At 33.3% G+C, this 19,970-nt stretch overlaps 1 protein-coding gene across 1 annotated transcript in view; it reads right to left on the reverse strand.

Moving 5' to 3' along the window:
- Positions 1-14,496: 14,496 nt before the first annotated feature.
- The window catches only part of LOC149239239 (NAD-dependent malic enzyme, mitochondrial-like), a 458,929-nt gene continuing 453,455 nt past the window's right edge, over positions 14,497-19,970 (reverse strand). Inside the window, exons 13-19 of the mRNA XM_089373356.1 lie at positions 16,215-16,287; positions 15,995-16,081; positions 15,796-15,850; positions 15,637-15,708; positions 15,348-15,410; positions 15,107-15,221; positions 14,497-14,609 (exon numbers count right to left, since the gene is read on the reverse strand). Coding sequence (XP_089229482.1) covers positions 14,535-14,609; positions 15,107-15,221; positions 15,348-15,410; positions 15,637-15,708; positions 15,796-15,850; positions 15,995-16,081; positions 16,215-16,287 — 540 coding nt within the window. The 3' untranslated portion in view covers positions 14,497-14,534. The remainder of the gene's footprint in view (positions 14,610-15,106; positions 15,222-15,347; positions 15,411-15,636; positions 15,709-15,795; positions 15,851-15,994; positions 16,082-16,214; positions 16,288-19,970) is intronic.

Below are 19,970 nucleotides of genomic sequence, written 5' to 3' on the forward strand. Positions count from 1 at the left end.
ATCAAAATCAGAGAAGTACGAACGATCTCTAAACTCCTTTGATTCAAGGTGGAGAATTTCCCTCCTGACTTTAGGAGGAATAAAATCAAAATAATTTGTGACTGACTCCCACCTAGACAACCTATGACGATGAGATGTTACACTGCTTGCACCCCCTCTATGATTTTCCATTCTATGTTGAGGAGGCATAATTGCATAACGACACGAGTAGTTCACACACAACTGGAGAACACAATAACCAATAGGACAAATAGAGAAACAGACCCTAGGCACTTCAAATCTTGGTGGAATAAGAAGAAAGTCGTCTTTGAATCTATACAATTGGAACCCACTACTAGTGCATTGAGGACTAGCCCAACATACTACAAATTGAACATAGACTGAGCCTAGTGGCACTAAACGGGAGAAATCCCACTTCAAAGTCAAACAAATCACAGACAAAATGCCTCTAAACTTGAGAGAAATATAATTGAAGGGTAGACCCCAAAAACTTGTTACACCCTAAATTCCAAACATAGAAAGAAGCCCGAATTGAAATATACGAACAACAAAGAAGACTTGAAACCCATAACACTTAACCAGAATGTAAGGGACATTGTAGCCATTAAAAACATATAGAGAAATTACCTCAATACCATACACCATAAACAAAGACTAGATAGTTGAAAGAGATACCTGCAAAATTAGTTCCTTGGAGTGCCAAGGTGGGTAGAATCGCCACCAATTTGAAGGCTAGACCAGTTGCCTTGTTGTGAAAAAAAAAAAAAATGAAAAACATTAACCCACTCTGATACTCTCAGAATTGAAGGAAAATGATTTAAAGTATGTCGTTTTGTATCCATTAGAGAAATTTTCAGGTAAAATATAGGCCTCAAAACGAAAATGTACAACAAAAATCATCTTTATAACAACCAACATGATTCAATATGCTGATGTCAACCATGGAGGATGATTCACTATTTTTGGAGTAAAAAAGTAAAAAGATAGAATTAAAACATAAAAGAACTACTTTTTTCAACTCTTATTTTCAGCTAATATCTCAACGATTTTACTCAAATTTTGAGTAGGATCACTCGTTGGATACACAATTTAATTTTGCTTCTAGGGAGTACCCATGTTGCATACTTTTGATAGACCCTACTACACGTAAAACGTAAAATACATTAAAAAATGTGATTGCAATCACGTTTTTCATGTATTAGGGTCTATTGAAAGTATGCAACATGGGTACTCATTGGATGAAAAATTAAATTCCTCATCCAAAGGGTACTCCTTGAAATTTGAGTAGAATCACAGGGAGATAAGTTGAAAATACATTGAAAAAATATTTTTTTTCCCTCCAAAACTTGATGATGTAATCTAATCTTATTTTACTATTTCCACTATTATTTTATAATATTCCTTAGGAGAGTGAGTTGAAAAAATATGTTTTTTCTTTTTTCCCTCCAAAACTTGATGATGTAATCTAATCTTATTTTATTATTTCCACTATTATTTTATAACATTCCTTAGGAGACCCATTTTAGACCTCAAAATTTCTCTAATACCAACATGAACTATTGGGAAATAGACCCCATGGGAGATACAAATGACCTCGACATCTTGAGAATACCACATCTGAGAACCATAAACAGCAAGGTGAGGAGACCTCTCCACCACCCTAGATAATGTTGCATTGTCGCCACCCTGCTAATATTCCCATGCATTTTTAATGGCCGAATGTCGATTTATGACCCAACACAAGAGTGTATTTACTTGAACATGCCATGTCCAAGAAGGAACATGTGTAAGACCCGACACATTTTAAAGAAAACATTCCTCCCATAGCTCATGCTCTCATCAATGATCTCACAAAATCCTTTGTCAGGTGCGGTTAAGACAGGAGCCAATCCACGCTGAGAACCCTGGTTCATATCAATAGAAAATTGATAAGAAATGGTGTGAAAATTACATTGTACTTCCTCCCGATTGCAACTACCCCCGAGCATTTAAATTGAGAGGATGCGAGTTGGTGGCCACAACCCTGGTAACAATGTTCTCGACATGTGAGGACGAGGGATAGACATGTGTTTTTAACAACACACATTTTGAAGGATGCCTTGCAACTCTTAAATGTAGAAATTTTGAATAATTTAACACATATTCAACATAGATTATCCTGATCATGTACTATTGCGGAATACATACACAATACATAAGCTCCTCTACGTTGATCATCAATATAGCAGCATCAATAACAATAAAACATCAAGAGCATTCACACATTAACACAGTATGTAACCTGGGGAAAGCATCTCGCTAAAAACCCCACACTATCTGTATATTAATGATTGAGACCATGTAACATTACAAAGTACAATGCTTATCACAAGCAATCCAGTACCAGCTCCACCTGTTACACACAATACAGCTCATATCTGATCTCCAAATCTATTCCACTGCTTGCCTGCCTCTCCAGCTCAATACCTGCTCAAGAACTGATGAGAATGGTTTACCAAACTCGTATTTCACCTGCAAAGAATCACTCACACTGTGTTGGACGTGAGCACAGGCTACAATTCTTGGTATTGGCCAATTCATTGGCATACTCAATCCCTCTGATTGTGCAAATCATCATGCACAGCTATAGTCACAACTGATAGCAATTTGATCCTCTACCACCTGTCCTTGCTAAACTGAACATGCACTGACATGCAATTGAGTTAACTGATGTATTCTATAGTTGCATTATGAGTTAATAACTTGTGAATTAATTAATAACTAATTCACCCAACTCATCTCTAGTCTATTTGCTAGTTAGACTAAATACAACCAGTTTAACAAAGCTAAACTGAACACAACTCCATCAACTGCACCTCCAGTCCACTAAACTCAACTCACTTGAGTTCTAACTGAAGTCCTGCATGCAAATATTAGTCATCCCATAGGTAACCACGTATTTCCTTCTGGGATCTGCATGTACCACATCCGTAGCTCATCCTGAAGTGCTCCAAGAGAATAAGATCAAGTTTATAGTCCAAATATTATTATGAGACAATAATATCTCATAATAATATTTGACTTTTCTATTTTTGACAGCCAGTCTAAAAATAGACTTTGATCACTCATACTGTGATCACTCATACTATGGTCACCCATATTGTGGTCACCCATACTGTGGTCACTCCTACTGTGATCATCCCTGCTGTGGTCACTCCTGCTGTGATCATCTCTACTGGGATCCAAAAATAGAACTTGCGCCATAATTTGCCTGCGGGCCCACTTAGTGAAGACGACTCTTTTCACTAAGCTCCATCATCTTGTTGCAATCTCAACATTAAACACTCACCCTCATCAAGGTAATAGTTTAACCATTGTCATTACAGGAGTCATTAATGACACCCCCATCAACAATTTTAATAGAATTATGATTTATTATGATTATTATTATTTTTAATGCAAAAATGAATTAAATGTTGTAAAATATCCTTAAAATACTTGAATTATGCAGATTATAAAACTCAACTTTACAATTTTAATAAATCTTTAAAAAACTTCAAACTTGAAACCATACTAACCAAAACAAATGTAAAAAATATCAAAACATAAAAAATTAAACTATACCTTTTATTTAGTTAGCAGGTAATTACTTAATTTTACTAATTTTTCATATCACATCTATTAAATAATATGTATTTGATATAAATATTAAGACCACATTTCATTTTATTAAGCATATTGAAGCATCACACCCCAACAACTATATAAGTCAATTGTCCAATGCTAAATATGTCTCCATTAACTATTATTTTACCATTTTCCTTAGGGAACCCATTTTATACGTCAAGATCCTCTTAATGTTTCGATCAAATAAACATAACCATTGAAAAGACATAACAAATCTAGTAAAGACATAATAATTTGATGTATCCATAAATAAAGATGATTATATATTTCTCTTGGAATCCTTGTGGCAAGCATGAGATGAAGTGAATCCAATGAAGAAATGGGTGATATTTAGGTTAACACAAGAGTAAGCAACATTATCCTAGTATTATAAATGTAAGGAACATAATGCTTTCAACACATTGTCATATGTGGTGAAATTATTTATAGATGTATATACATATCCAGAACCCTCAACATTTTCATAACTTAATGGGATAAACGAAAATGAAAGGAGAAAGTGTCATTTATTATAACATTAGACTACTTAATTAGAGAACTTGAGTATGATGTATTGGAAGCTCAAAATATAGCAGTTCATTATAGGCTTGTTAGATGGAATTAGAGAACAAGCAAGAATGAAAAATCCAAAGCATTATTAAGATGATGTACAAGAAATAATCCAAATGGTAGGATAAAAAATCATAGACAACATAAAAGAAGCAAAGAAGAAAAATGATTACAGAGTATAAAAATGGTTAAAAAAAACCATTTAGGAATCAAGGATTCACACAACGAAAATACCAAAATATATATAGTGTGTAAGCACAAAGGAATCCCAATGTTCCAACCTTGCTAAGTGGACTTGCACATGTTACATCTGTGGCACATGGGGGCATACAACAAATAATTGCATTTAAGTGCCCAAAGAGTCATGAAATTTTTAAATCATGGACCAGAAAATCATGAAAATGAGTAAATTATGCCAAATACTATTAAAATAGCTTCAAGAAAAGCATTACAACATAATATAGATAAAAATAGAGGAGAAACCAAAAGAAGCCTTGGCCGCAACTATTGCAAGGCCAAAAGGATATATGATGTAGAAAAAGATATGCAATTTGAATTATAGAAGGAAGTTTATGAAAAAGTCATCCTAGTAATTAAAAATTGCAAAAAAAAGAGAAAGAAAAGTCCAAAAGGGAGCAAGGAAGCAACATGCTAAATAATGTAAAAAATAGGAATTGAACAAGCATTTGAAGTAGTTTTCCATGAACAAGAAATGTCTAAAGAAGATATGTAACTTTTCGAATAGTTGCTAGATGTGGTGGAAATATTTGTTGATGTATATGCATATCCAAAACCGTTAACATTTGCACAAATTTGGGAGATAAGACAAATGAAGGGGAAAGTGTTGTTCAGTAAGATACTCGACTCAAAGACTTAATTAGACAACTCATGTATTTGAAAGCTCAAAAGTTCAATTAGTTCATTACAAGGTTGTTAGATACAATTAGAGCACATGTGAGAATAAATAATCCAAAACATTATAAAGATGCAACACAAGCAACAATTCAAATGGAAAAGGAGAAACAAACAAAAATGAAAGACAAAAAGGAGAGAAGAAAATGATCAAAGATAGAAATTTGGAACAACTAGAGGAAATGAAAAAGGCAAACATGCATGAACCCAAAATAAAATCAGGTGGAAACAATAAGAAAATTTATGAATAAGATGTAGAAACAAGAACATTGAACATATTCATTATGTAAAACCCATAATACATAAAAATATTCCTAGTGAAATTTCTTCAACAACCTAAGAAACGAAGAAGGATCTTATAGGTCAAGATACTAGACAGAAAGAAAAGAAAAACCATTTATAAATCAAGGATTCAAACAATGGTAAGACCAAAATATATACAAGGTGTAGGCATAAAACAATCACAATGATCAAATTTTGCTAGGAGGGAGCTTGGATTTCAAATGTTATTCTTGTGGTACATGAAGGCATAACATAAAGAATTGCATTTTTAGCATCTTGTGAATCATGGTTTGTTCAAATCATGGACTAAGAATACTAGAATAAATTATGAAAATAAGTAATGTGAAGTACTATTAAAGGAGCTATATAAAAAGCACTACAAAACCATATAGATAGAAAGATAGGTAGAATCAAAAGAAACCTTGGCTTTATCCATAGCAAGATGGAAATGACATAACATAAAGAAATCCAACGCAAAAGATGAGATAGATTTCAAATTCTAGAAGGAAGTCTGTGAAGAAGCCATCCTAAGAACCAATGATTGAAAAATAAATGAGAAAGAAAAGTCTAAAAAGAGGAAGTGGAGATTGAATAATGAATAAATCTTAAAATTAATTAATCAATTGAAGTAGTTAGCCATGAATAAGAAAAACCCGAAAAGATTAAAGATTGTTTCGAGACCTTCCTAAACACCAAGTATGCTAATAATAATAAAGTTTCTATAAATCCAACCAAAATATAGATTGGAACTTTAAAAAATAACATATAATAATGAATAAATGTTATTATGGAAAAAATTGTATCTTCCAAACACCTACTACAAATTAATTGTATCCCCACTTGGCTTTCTTTGTTGCAAGATGATAGGGTATGTGTCTCATATGCCATGATCAATGTGGCACTGATCTTCATGATAGAAGAAGAGACTTATCATTTGGAGAGGATTATGTTTATCGTCTCCCATCATGTGAAATGTTGAGAAAGCTCTGTTTTAGAAATATAAGAATTTATGGTTTTGGGGAATATTATGCTTTATCTAAGCATGCATGGTGAAGGCGGCTAATTCTCCAATGACTCATTGGATTTTTAACTATAGTGCTTCTTACCACTATTATTGCTATGAAATTTACTATGCATCACATAAGAAACATAAATTAAACATAAGTGTGGAGTAATTAAATACATTGACATCATTCCTCTTTTATTTGTCTAGTGGACAAGGGAAGGGAAATTGCATAAGTGTTTTTTTTAATGACATCCATTACACGAATGCATATATCCTCATTAAATGCTAAGGTCTCTTAGAAATTAAAGATATGAGAACTTTTATTAAGGATGGAGTAATTGAATATATTGACATTAATCCTCTTTTATTTGAATAGTGGGCAAGGGCATTTGCGTAATCTAAGTTCCTTTTCTAATGACACCCACACAAATGCATATAATCATTAAATATTAAGGTCACTTATGAAACATGCATTTATCACATTTCATTACATTAGGCATATTGGAGCATTATACTCCAACAATCACTTTTAATAAAACTCTAACTATTAAAGATTGAGAAGTAACAATAAGATAACATATTTTTATTTTTATATTTTTGTTGTTGCCCTCCTCTACCTATCTAGAATCTTACAAGTACTCCATGAGGTTGTCTCACCACCCTTGTAAGGGTAGAATTCATGAATCTTTTAAATTCTTGTGTTCTTAAATCCCTCAATTTCCCAAACTCCCAAGTTCTCAAATTAATTAGAAAACAATCCATTGTTAATTAAACATTATTTGATTCCCTTTTGTATAGAATATTCAAGCAACAACAAGTTTCCTATTATTCCATTGTCACACGTCTGCACTTCATATTCATGCTTGGATTATTCTTCAATTATGAAATTTTATAGTTCCACACCATGTAACCTATTTTTTTAATAAGAATAACATTCATGAGCTTTAACTATTTGTCTTTGTCTTTATTTTTCTATTTTTATTTTTATTAAGTAACGCATTATTTAGATAAGGTAATAACTATTTTGTGAATCTTCCTCATTTAGTGTTTATCTTCTACTAAAAAAGAATTATATCACATCATCTAAACACTATGAATGCAACTAACTTAATGTAAAAATAGCTAGTGTTTTATCTTCTACTAGGAAAAATACATCACATCATCTAAACACAATGAATGCAACTAAATTAATGTAAAAATAACATTGTTGTGTTAATGATAAACTATTTAATGCTAGGACTTTTCATCAACCTGGTATACTTGTCACCAACTTCAACTAATTATTTTATAAATGTCTTCAAATGATTTATATGATTAACAATAGGACTTGTCATCTTCTATTTTTACATCAATTTCAATAATTGAGTCAAGAACCATTTACAACTACTAGATAGATGTTGTAGTGCCTATGAATTGAGGCATAATAATAATAATATTAATAATGAAGACAATTCAATTAAAAAAGGTGATAAAAATATTAGATCTATTCAATTTATAATTTTGTTTTTATTAATAGAATAATCATAAGAAATTATAATGTATATCACATTAAAATAAATTTATATATTAATTCATATTTGTAACCACAATATTTCAAAACATATAATTAATAAACATATAATTAGAAATAAGAATATTTATATATAAAAATATGTAAATTATATATAATAGATATAAATTAAGATATTTTTTGCTATAAAAATTAAAATAATGATATCTTTATAATTAATAAGTATATAAAAGTTTATCAGAAGGTACCTGAAGACAGATCATGAAAGAATGAAAAAAGGGATTTTCACCTTTGCACGTATTTGTGTGGAGATGGATTTGAGTAAAGGTCTCCCTGATTGTATTAATCTGACACACAAAGATTTTAAGTGGATACAATGGATGGATTTTGAAAACAATGCCTTTAGATGCAGGTCCATCAAACATGGCATTTACAAAATACATGCAAAGAAGCAAAGAAGAGAAGAAAGAAGAGAACACAAAAGCAAAAAGGATGACATTTTATAAAATACATGCAAACAAGCAAAGAAAAGAACAAGTAAGAGAAGGAAAAAGCAAAAAGGATGGCAATTCGCAGAATCCCCTTCATCACATGATGAGGAAGAAGAAAAGGACTAAACCCAACAACAACATGAGACAGAAAAACAACAAGGCTCACAAGAGTTGGGAGATGAAAATGAGGAAGATCAGAAGAAACAACCAGAGAATCCAAATAACTCAGTAGTTAATTCGATCCTTGAAATCCAAGTAGAGGAAAATAACAACAATCAAGGCACTAGTGGAACTAAGCGATCACATGTTTCTGAAAGCTCTGATTCAGACAAAGATATCCCAAATCTTACAAGCAATAATGAGCTGGCTATTGTCACTTCTTCTCCACCTCTAGGGGTCTGGCAAAAAGTTCAAAAGAAAAAAGGCAAAAAAGACAAGTCCAGTTTAGCTGGCAATATGTAATTTTATTTTATTTCTATATTTTTTGGTAGCTTCACTACTATGTGTGTGTCATGCTTCTGCTTGCTTCAATGCATCTACTAAATGTAACTTTTCATTTTTATTAATAGAAAGTTACTGATTTTTTCCTTGGAAAAAAAAAATAAAAAAATATATATATATATATATATTTAATATTTACAATATAATTAATAAATATATAATAGTTTAGTAAATTTAATTAACAAAAAACTATTAAAAATAAAAACGCTTCCATATATAAAGATGTTAAATATATATAAAATATAAATAATAGATATAAATTAAATCTACTTTAAACTTTAATATTTACCATTAACTTTTTTAACATATATATATAATGTTTTTATAAAATTAAACATAGGAATTAAATATAAAGATGTGAAATTCATATAAATATTACTATTAAAATTAGTGTAAAACCATGTTAACTTTATAATTATCCAGAGTTAAAATGAATTAAATCTCTACTGTAATAAATCTTTTCTCAAATTTTACATTAAAAAAAATATTTTGAAAAATTGATCCCTCTAAACATTTCATACACCCCCAAATAAATTTATACAAAATATTTTCTAAATATGTTCAAATCATTTATATGGTAATAATTTCATTTAATAATTTTGAAAACTACTTATATATTTCCTTCCAAATATTTTTAAAAACTTCCGACAAGATAACACATCTAAATCTGAAAAACCAAAGCCAATTGTTGGGTTGTCATTTTTATCTATATTTCTCCACTCGATTTATTTTCTCTACTCTACTCAATTTATTAAGGTGTGTAGTTTGGTGCTCCTTAAATTCTAACTTCTTAAAAAGCATGGAAATTATATTCTGAAGAACGCATGCTTTATGAAGATATTTATTGCGCACTCTATATGAAAATGAGCAGAAAATAACCCATCTCAGATAAATAAATCTACTGCATCAGTTCTGCTTTCCTTGCTCTTCAGTTTTACCAATTGTGCTCGACGTCACGGATGAGGGCTGGTAGGTTATATTTCGTCGCTACTCCTTCCAAGCAATCAACTGAACTGTACAATTTGAAAAACAGTGGCCATGACTGCACGTTGAATTGTGGCGGTTCCCATCAATTCGACGAACAATGATGCCTTCAATAAGATAAAATTGATACGAAAGCTTCTTAACGACGGCTTTGACTCTATGAAACTGTAGTTTTCAAATCTTTATATCTTTGAAATGGTGGTTTTATGTCTTCGATTGATACTGGTGACTTCATGTGGCTTCGTCCCTTGTATCGACTCTGGTGGCTTCAAATCTTTAATACGGTGACGGTAACATGTATGGCAGCACACTTGCGTTCGTTCTTCCTTGAACCATGACCCAATTACCTTTGAAACTAGTTTTCGAAGTTCTTCATAAACACTGGTATTTCCAGACTCATAGGGTTGGTTATTACTTTGTTACCATGTTATGAGTTGACTATGCATAACAGAAGAAGTAGAAACATGAGAAATTATATTAATTATCAAGTCATTCCATATATTGGCATTAATTTCTTTTTATTTTGGAAGTCATAATTTTGTTATATATATATTAAATTAAGAAATTTTTTGTTATCTAAGTTACATTTTTTCATGTAAAATTAAATTTAGTGTTTTAAAATATCTTTAGCAATATTTAAATTGTGCAAATTCTAAAACTTAAATTCAATAATAACTAAAATAACATATAAAAAAATAGAAACATAAAAAATTTAAACTATACTTTTTATTGTCTAAAGTTTTTTATTTCAACTTAAGGTGAATGAGGATTTGTTGATTTTTTAAATTTGTTAATTGAGGGTCTAGATTGATTCTCAAGGGAATATGCTCAACATATGCTTAGTTACAGCTTCTAAATGGTTTGACTATGCAAGACAACTTTATGAGCAGGTTCCCAAGGTTGACCCTCCCCCCTTGGTCAACACTGATACTGAACTCTTCACGATACAAGAGGTAGAGATAGGTATCAAGAAGTTGGGTGTTGGAAAAGCAAAAGACTTAGCTGAACTCCAAGCAGAATATCTAAAGTGGGGCTAAAAAATTCTTGCACCTCACATTACAAAAATCTTCAACAACATCATACAACAAGGGCTCCCCACAGATTAGACAACTAGTCTGGCAATACCTCTTTTCAAGAGCGGCGACGTCAATAATCCCTCCAATTATAGGACCATCATGATAAACCCTTTGTTTGCAAAGCTATTTGGAAGCATGCTAGAAAACAAAATTAGCAAGTGGGCAGAAGAAAGAGATAAACGTGCTAAAGGGCAAGCAGGTTTTAGACCTAAGCATTTCACAGTTGATCATTGCATAACTTTAAGGCACATCATTGAAAAAGTTTGGGAGAAAAAGGAAGAAGTCTTGTGTTGCTTTGTTGATTTCAGAAAAGCGGTTGACTCGGTTCCTAGGGATAAACTTTGGCAGAGAATGGAGGAACTTGGGGTTCCTATACATTTGAAAGCAGCTGTGCATAGGCTGTATGAATAGGTGAAAGTCAAAATTAGAACTTCAACAGGCATTTCTGAAAGTTTTAGAAGCGATATCGAGGTCAAGCAAGGTTGCCACTGTCTCCTACCCTTTTTGGTTTATATATCAACAAGCTTGAGGAGTGGTTAAATTCGCAAGAGGGTGATGGTATCTATTTGTGCAAGTTTGTTATAAGGCTTCTTTTATATGCAGATGACCTTATTCTGATTGTTAAATTGGCTCTTGGTTTGCAAGAGCACTTACTATCCCTTGAGCATTTTTGTAGAAGTGTGGGGATGCAAGTCAATATCAGCAAAACGAAAGTAGTGGTCTTCTCTAACAGAAGAAAACATAATCAACATAAGTTCTACTTTGAAGGCAACAATCTAGAAGAAGTTGCGGATTACAAATACCTCGAAATTGACTTCAACAAAAATCTAAACTGGAATGGTTGTAGAAAGAAAAGAACTTTGGGGGGTTGGAAAACATTTTATGCTTTTCAAAATAGGTGTAGAGAGTCAGAGTTATGGGACTAGAAGACCACTCAAACTCTTTTTGGGCTTTTAGTGATTCCGGTGACTATCTATGGTTGTGAACTGTGGGCTAGCAGTGCCTCCGACATGCAGTGGAGACAAATTGAGAAAATTCAGAAGTGTTTGATTACAAACAAATTTAAGATTAAAAGTGTAGTTCCTTATGATACTTTGTTAAGTGAAACAGGGACTGCTCCTATTGAAGCAATTGCTATGGTGCGAGTCATAAGGTATTTAAAAAAAATTGAGCAAATGGAAGAGGGTAGATGGCCTAAGGTTGTCTTTAATGATAGATTGTGCAAGAGCAAAAAAACGTGGATGCAACAAAATAACAAATGGTTTAGTAAATGGGGTATTTGCTTGAACACGTGTCCCATAAACAACAAAGAGATAAAATCTTCTGTCATGGAAAAGTTCCACAAACGTACTTGGGATAAGGAGCTAGGAAGAAAGAAAAATTACTATATTGAAGTGTTTAATCCCACTCATAATCATCAACCAAAAGCATACATAGAGGCCAATATCTCTTGGACAGCCAAAACTCTTATTGCTCAGTTAAGAACTAATTCTCATCAATTCCGTTGTGAAACATGGTGTTGGAAAAGGCCAAAGGAAGTGTGGGAGGAAAGGGTATGCATTTTTTGTTCTTCCGAAAAAATGGAAACAGAAAAACATTTCATTTTAGAATGTGAGGCCTCAAAGAGAACAGGGAAAGTTATGCAGATATGCTGGCAACTAGCTCTTGGGATAATCTATTTAGTGAGGGGTTTGTCGAGAAGCTGGGAGCATTTATTATGATGCTTCATAGAAAAAGGGTCGAATACATCAAGCAGATGAAAAGCAATCTCTCCCATAAGCTATCTTTAGCCTCGTGGACGTTAAAATAATTTCTTTCTTTCTTTCTTCTTAACGTTTATCAACCATTGTAGTGTATTAACCAGTTTGTTAGGTTGTATTGACTTTTAATAAATTTAAAAAATTATATTAATGCCATGTGACTCCAGGCCCACCAATTTCTTAGGGATTTGAGATTATTCCAATTCTAATAAGTTCCTCATTATTATTTATAATATTCATTTATATGTAAACAAATTTTATTTAGCAAAATGGACCATTATTTTAAATAAATTTACAAAATTCGATTTTTTTATGTTCTTCATTATTATTTATAACATTCATTTATAATTCTTTTTTTTTTTCTTAAGTTAAAGTTGACTCGTAACTTTTTTATACATGGTTAATCAAATAAATGTGTACAGTTGCAATAATTATTTTAATTATATTTATGAAGCTTTTGACTATCAACCACATTAATATTTTTATATTTTTAATGTAATTGCACTAATTTAATTAACAAATAGTTATTTAAGTAATTATTTAATTTAAGTATTTTTTTCTTAATCACAATTATTAAATAATACTTAATTGATCTAAATATTAACTCCTCTTATGTGTGCATTTCATTATATTAAGCATATTGAAGCATTACGCTTAAATTTACAAAATTCTATTTTTTTATGTTCCTCATTATTATTTATAACATTCATTTATAATTCTTTCTGTTTCTTAAGTTAAAGTTGACTCATAACTTTTTTATACATGGTTAATCAAATAAACGTGTACAATTACAATAATTATTTTAATTATATTATGAAGCTTTTGACTATCCACCACATTAATATTTTTATATTTTTAATGTAATTGTACTAATTTAATTAACAAATAATTATTTAATTTAACTATTTTTTTCTTAATCACAATTATTAAATAATACTTCTATTAAATAATACTTAATTGATCTAAGTATTAACCCCTCTTATGTTTGCATTTCATTATGTTAAGCATATTGAAGCATTACGCTCAAACCACTACACAAATGAGTTGTTCAATGCTAAATCTGCCTCCCATATCCCCTTATTGTCATCGTCTTGGTCAGATTTAGAATATTTGTGCCGTTTGTTCTCTTCTCACTTTTCCTTTTTCCCTGCTTCTGAAAACCTACCATGAAAGCATACCGAATCCCGATGTTTATGGAAATAAAACTGCATTTCCATGCCTTCTCTCAGTATTCAGAAAATGACCGTATTGTCCTTGGGCATTTTTTTTTCTCACTTTGACGTTTTCTTCTTGAACATCAATTAGTGTGTAGTAACAATATTTGACCTGAATGCACCCTATTACTTTCCAACACTGCCCCCCCTAAAAAGAAAAACCAATGACTAGGGGCCTGCCGCCACACTCCAAAACATTTTCCCATGTATAATACAGAGTTGGAAGACCGTGAAAAGAATTGCCTACAAGGAAAAAACTGTATTTATTAAATGAACTAGCAAAATAAAGAATTTCGCCCTAAAATGGAAAGCACAGTAATGCTTACAGTGGAGAGAGAAACCAAGTTATCGACATAACTGAGGAATTTATAACAAATACAGGTAATGCGCATTATTCTTTCGTTGCAACTTGAGACATTCATGTCATAACTCTGATTCTTATGCAAAATAAGATGCCAGGAATCCTACCCTGCTACTCGAAGTCTATTGAGATATATATTGTGTCTGACAATTTTCATTTCATAGTTGCAACTTGGGAACGAATATGCAAAGCCACTGACTATTGCTGCCTTTATTCCATAGCTCATTGCTTATGGTAAACCAATGGTGCATAGTTTGGAACCCACATATGCTTTTCCACATGCTCCAAAGTCTCTTCCTGCAAATTATATCACAAGTCAGCATTACTACCACAAATAGTGAATGATTTTATATGCAGGGAAGACAATGTTTTCTGAATCAAACTCCTGACTTGCAACTAACTAGAATTTACTTGCACTTTTTCATAGCGAAAACATTCAAGCTCAAAGTTTTTGACTCAGTATTAGCTAATGGAGAAAACCATATCGATACTATCTCTTCATAAATGTAGAGACTCCAAAAATGCAGTTGGTAACATTCCATGTAGTAGTGAATGTCACAAGGACAATCAGATAAATGCTAATAAATAAAGTGAAAATCAAGAATGTCCCCCAGGGAAAGAGAAATGGAGCAAATTGCTTCTGTGGAATTGTGCCAAAGTATCTTTCAAAACTCATAGAACAAATACCATGAATTTAGCTGGATTTTTTTGGTGCAATTCTTTACAAGCAATGGAAAAGGACATCTTTGTGCGGAAAAGGTGAAGTTTGCAGTTCCTGGAACAGAATGCACTACCTTTGACATACGTCGAAGCTCTCTAGCATCTGTCTCCCGATAGCCCTCTACAAGCTCCTCTGCCACTGCTTCTCTCAGAACAGATGCAGCTACCTCCATTGTAATCTCACGAATCCTGCATCAATGGAGTTATGAATAGCATACATATTGGATTAATCCTAAGAAATGCTTTTCTTCTTCTATTTTTTTAAATACTAATCTCAAAATACGACTAGTAATCTTCAATTAGAAATGGAAGTACCTGGATGTTGAGGGATATATAATCCCCCTTTGCACTTCTTCCTCTGTCATGCATTCAGCTAGGCTGTAATATCAATAGAAGAAGTATATCAAGAAAATAGGGTTGACAAAATAAATGTTAAGTAGTGTACTTTGGTACACAACGTGGATCTGCTTGATGAAACCAAGGCATGCTGATTTTGTATGATCCAGTTCGACAGAAAATAAGAATTGTGTTCAAAGATTAAAAAGGGTATACTAATAATTGTAGATTGCATTCTCGCCAAACCTCAAGTACTATGGATATTTACCGTTCTGCTGCAGCTTGTAACATGCCATCTGAAATGATTCGAGCACCAGAGAGAAGTGTACCCAGCCCAATCCTAATTCAGCATAGAAAAAAAAAGCGTTAACATTTATAAGAAAATGCGATGAAACTCTCAAGACACAAGGTGAAAGGAGAAACAAACCCTGGGAAAAGGTACATATTGTTGCCTTGGTTGGAATGTCCAATGTGGCCATTTCCTGAAGGACAACAGCATAAACAATCAATGTTCCCAAAATGAGCCAAAGAAATTGACTTTGAATGAGAAGAAATTTATTTTGAAGAATAGAAAATAAACTTTTGGTCAGTGAGATAGTTGTATGGGTTTACGAAAATGCACAAACCAAGATCCACGTCAGGAAATGGACTTCCACTTGCAAAAACTATTTGGTGTCCCACAATGTTGAAAGCTTGCTCGGGTGTACATTCGGCTGCCATTTGAGAAATAAGAAATTCGCACATTTAACAAATATCACGAATAGTCTTTCTTATCTGTTACATATAAACTAAATACAACTAACATTGACCGTCAGACATTGCGAATAAACTTGAAAATAAACTCACCATTCTTAGTTGGATTTGACATTGCAAAAACTGCTGGCCTGGCACAAGTTGATTCTTTAAGGGCTTCCAAAACCTGTTGAATATCATGAAATGAAACTATGTTACTTCAAAACAAGAAGACAAAGTGCGGTTCAAAGAGAAATATGGATGTCAAATTGACAGAAAACTCAAAATTCAAAAGCTTTCACTCCGTTCAAAAATTATATACAGACCACTGGTACAATTTTTATACCCGCAAGCATTAACATATGTTGCAAGAAATATGACAGGAGGCCCATTTCCATTGCCAATGGCTGGAAGCAGGTTTCGGAAGAAAATTATAAGAAAACATTTCAATCTGTATGTGTATGTTTTCACACCTAGTCGTCATAATGGCTGTCAGTCTTTCGGAGTTTAACTGTGTATAGATTTTCGATTGTCCAACGTTTCGGGTGGACTCACTACCCATCATCAGGGACAGAAGCAAATCTAGATGAATTGGAAAAGGAGTGCCTGAAAGATTATATAGATAAGACACATATTGTGAACGTTCAAATTTACTTAATTGATAAATATTCAAGATTTTTGATCAAGATTAGGGATTAGACAATGATATACGTTAAAATAAATAGATATGTAATTGAATAATAGGACAAATTCAATTGAATTTATAAAATTAGAGAAATAAACTTTGATCAAAATTTGAGAAAAACATAGATAAACTTTAAAAATAGATAAACATTAAAATTGTTGATTTTATTAAGGGCATTAGAAGAACAGATTACTTGCACAGATTAACACAAAAGCTATTAGCATTTTTGCATCATTAAACAACAATGTATATAAACCATAAGCATGAAGAGAGCAGTAGAACAGCAAGCATGAAATATCAAGAAACCATGAGACAAGAGACACAGAAATTAGGCCTGAGGCCAGGGAAAAACCCACAAGGGAAAAACTGAGAAATGCTTCCTTATGAGAGAGAGAGTTCCAAATTCATCAATACGACAGAAATAACCATAAAAAGATAATAGCCAAAGCAGTAACCAAGATAATAGCCCTAGTCCTGGATGGTCAAATGGATTAATCCCTGCTACTGTTCAATGACAAAGAGGGTCTCTAGATTTTAAAAGGTTGTAAATCCTATCATAACAAAAGGACTGAAGAAGGAAGCCTAGGAAAGATGTAACCCTAGATAGAAATGATAGCATGATGTGAGAAGGCGATGACATGCAAAAGTAATGTATACATATGTTGAGGGTCCATGAACCTTAAGAATATTTCATATTGAAGGTTTGTAAACCCCTCAAAGTCGTTAGGGTTTCAAGTTATAACCCTAGCTATTCAAATTGAAAACCCTAGCCGATAGCTGTTAACCCTACCTCGATATAAAGGGTTGAGAAAATATTGGGCTTATGAATTGATTGCTAAAAGATCTGACATCCTAATGTTAAGGTTGATTTGCAGGTTGAAATCAAGAAGGCTAAAGATCAAGAGGGAGTTGTCTTGATTAGAAAATGATATCTTGTACCTCTTTCATTGTTTTAATTTTTAATGACATTGAATTATTCATGAACCCTAGGTAGGGTTTGGAGAAGAAAATCAAAGGCTTATGGACCATTATGTCCGATTAATAGAAAAAACCCTAACACTTTAAAGTTGATGTATAATTCTGGATGATATATTCCTTGTTGATAATAAAATGACTCCTTGTTGTTGTTAATTTGGACTCCTTGATGTCATGGACTCCTCGAAGATGTGGATTCTTCTAATGATATTGATATTTGACTCCTATGTGAAAATTCCAATACCAGAATCCTATTGCAGCAATTGGTATTATTTCTCCTAATTGTTAATTGATTTAACAATTTATTTGCTCCGACAAATATCGAAACAAACACTCTGCAACTTTCACAAATAAAATATTTCGGGAAAAAATGCGTTGGAAACTGAAAAATGCTAGCACACACATAAAAATAACACAATTATTTTTGGACAAATGTCCCTGGAAAAACCCAACTTGGGAAAACCGGTGCAACAACTGAGGGTTTTATTATTATGCCACAGTGAGAAATTCTGAGTACAACTGGATGCCAAAATCTGGCAATGCTACGGAGAAAAAAACTGGCAAAAATCTAGTGAGGAATTTCATCACCCCATAGGCAATCCCTGACATAACTTTCCTTTAGAAAAACGACCCTTTGACCCTCTGCATTAGCCTCCGCGCTGCTTTGCGCGACCTTCTTCACATCAAGCCTCTAACTGGTCTCTGATGAAGTCGTCCTGCCCTCTATTGGCTGGAAAGATGCTTCTCTAACACTCTGGGACTCCTTCCCGGCTTCTGGAAGTGAAGATGTCAATCCCTCTCAGCAAATCGAACTTGCCTCTAAAAGTTGTTGCGCTGCCCCTGTGTCAGCTTCTCTGTGGCTCTTCTGCCTCTTGCAAATGCACTCGCTTGTTGAAATTTCTAAGTCTGACACGTTAGAAATCCCTACTGCATTATCTGGTTTATTTTCTCCTACTTGTTCTTTTCATTAACAAGTTATTTATAAATATAAATATCGAAAATAATCACAAATGCAACCTTAACAGATATACAGATCAACAATTGAAATAACTAAGACAAACACACAAGGGACACCATTATTTTTGGACAATCGTCCCCGGAAAAACCAAATGTGGGAAAACCGATGCAGCAGATAGAGGGTTTTATTATTATGCAGTTTCTGAATACATCTAGGGTGCCAGAAATAGCTCACCCAACTGAGAATGCCCTCCAAAGTAGTACCTTTCCTCAGAGACATATATTCTGGCTGATCAATCACCAGATGAATGATCCCACAACAACAAAGGCAGCTCCTTAGCTGGACATCAAAAGTTGCTCTGCGTCACTCTGTAGGGACTGCGTCACCCTTCTTGGCTCACCAGCACTCAATCTGCCCCACGAAAATTCTCCTAGTGCTGCCTCTTGGCCCTGCGCAACTATTGAACCCTCTACGTCAGCCCTCAAACCCTTTGTGCCACCTACACTAGCCTCTTCAGCCTCTGTGTCATCCTCTTTAGGCTCTGCGCTATCTCTCTGGCACTATCTCTGCCTCTCTACTATGTATTCTCGGCGTTGTGCCGAACTGCCCCTCGTCGCACCAAATCACTAGCTTGATTCTCTGACCAAAACCCCGCTCCAGAAAATCGAACTGACTGATCAATTTGGTGTGTCTCCAACTAACCCTCAAGCCTCCTCTTATACTTTTCCTGCTGAGTCTTCAATGGCCGAGATTAAGTCCCTAATCAAAGGCTAAGATTAGATTTGGCTTGATCCATGTCATTTAGAACATTCTCACCCAGTTTTATATTAATACCCATTAATATTTTAATTTTACTAAATTTAGACTTAGGAACCCCATTAAAAATATTAATTATTTTAATATCTCTCCAACTAGGTGGAATTTCCCCAAACCATTTCTGGGTCTTGGAGATCTTATGTGCCTTAGCCTCTCCACCAATTTTCATGGCTAGAGCACATTCAATGCTACCACAAATCAACACTCCCTCTTAGCGAGGAATGTGCTCTAGTAATGCTCCATTACTGAACCATCACAATGATCCTCCACACCAGTACCTGTGTTGAAGCTTGGCCTGCTGCCTCACATCATCTGCACTGCTGCTTCCTATACTGTTGCCCATGACACTACCACTACCACTGCCACTGCTACATCTATACTGCAACTCCCTCTCAATATTCTACCCATGTTGCCCCGCATTGCCACTACTAATTGC

Source organism: Pinus tabuliformis, chromosome 8, assembly GCF_031772625.1.
Source record: "Pinus tabuliformis cultivar Carrire ecotype Pingquan chromosome 8, CPIR1, whole genome shotgun sequence".
NCBI classification, from domain to species: Eukaryota; Viridiplantae; Streptophyta; class Pinopsida; order Pinales; family Pinaceae; genus Pinus; species Pinus tabuliformis.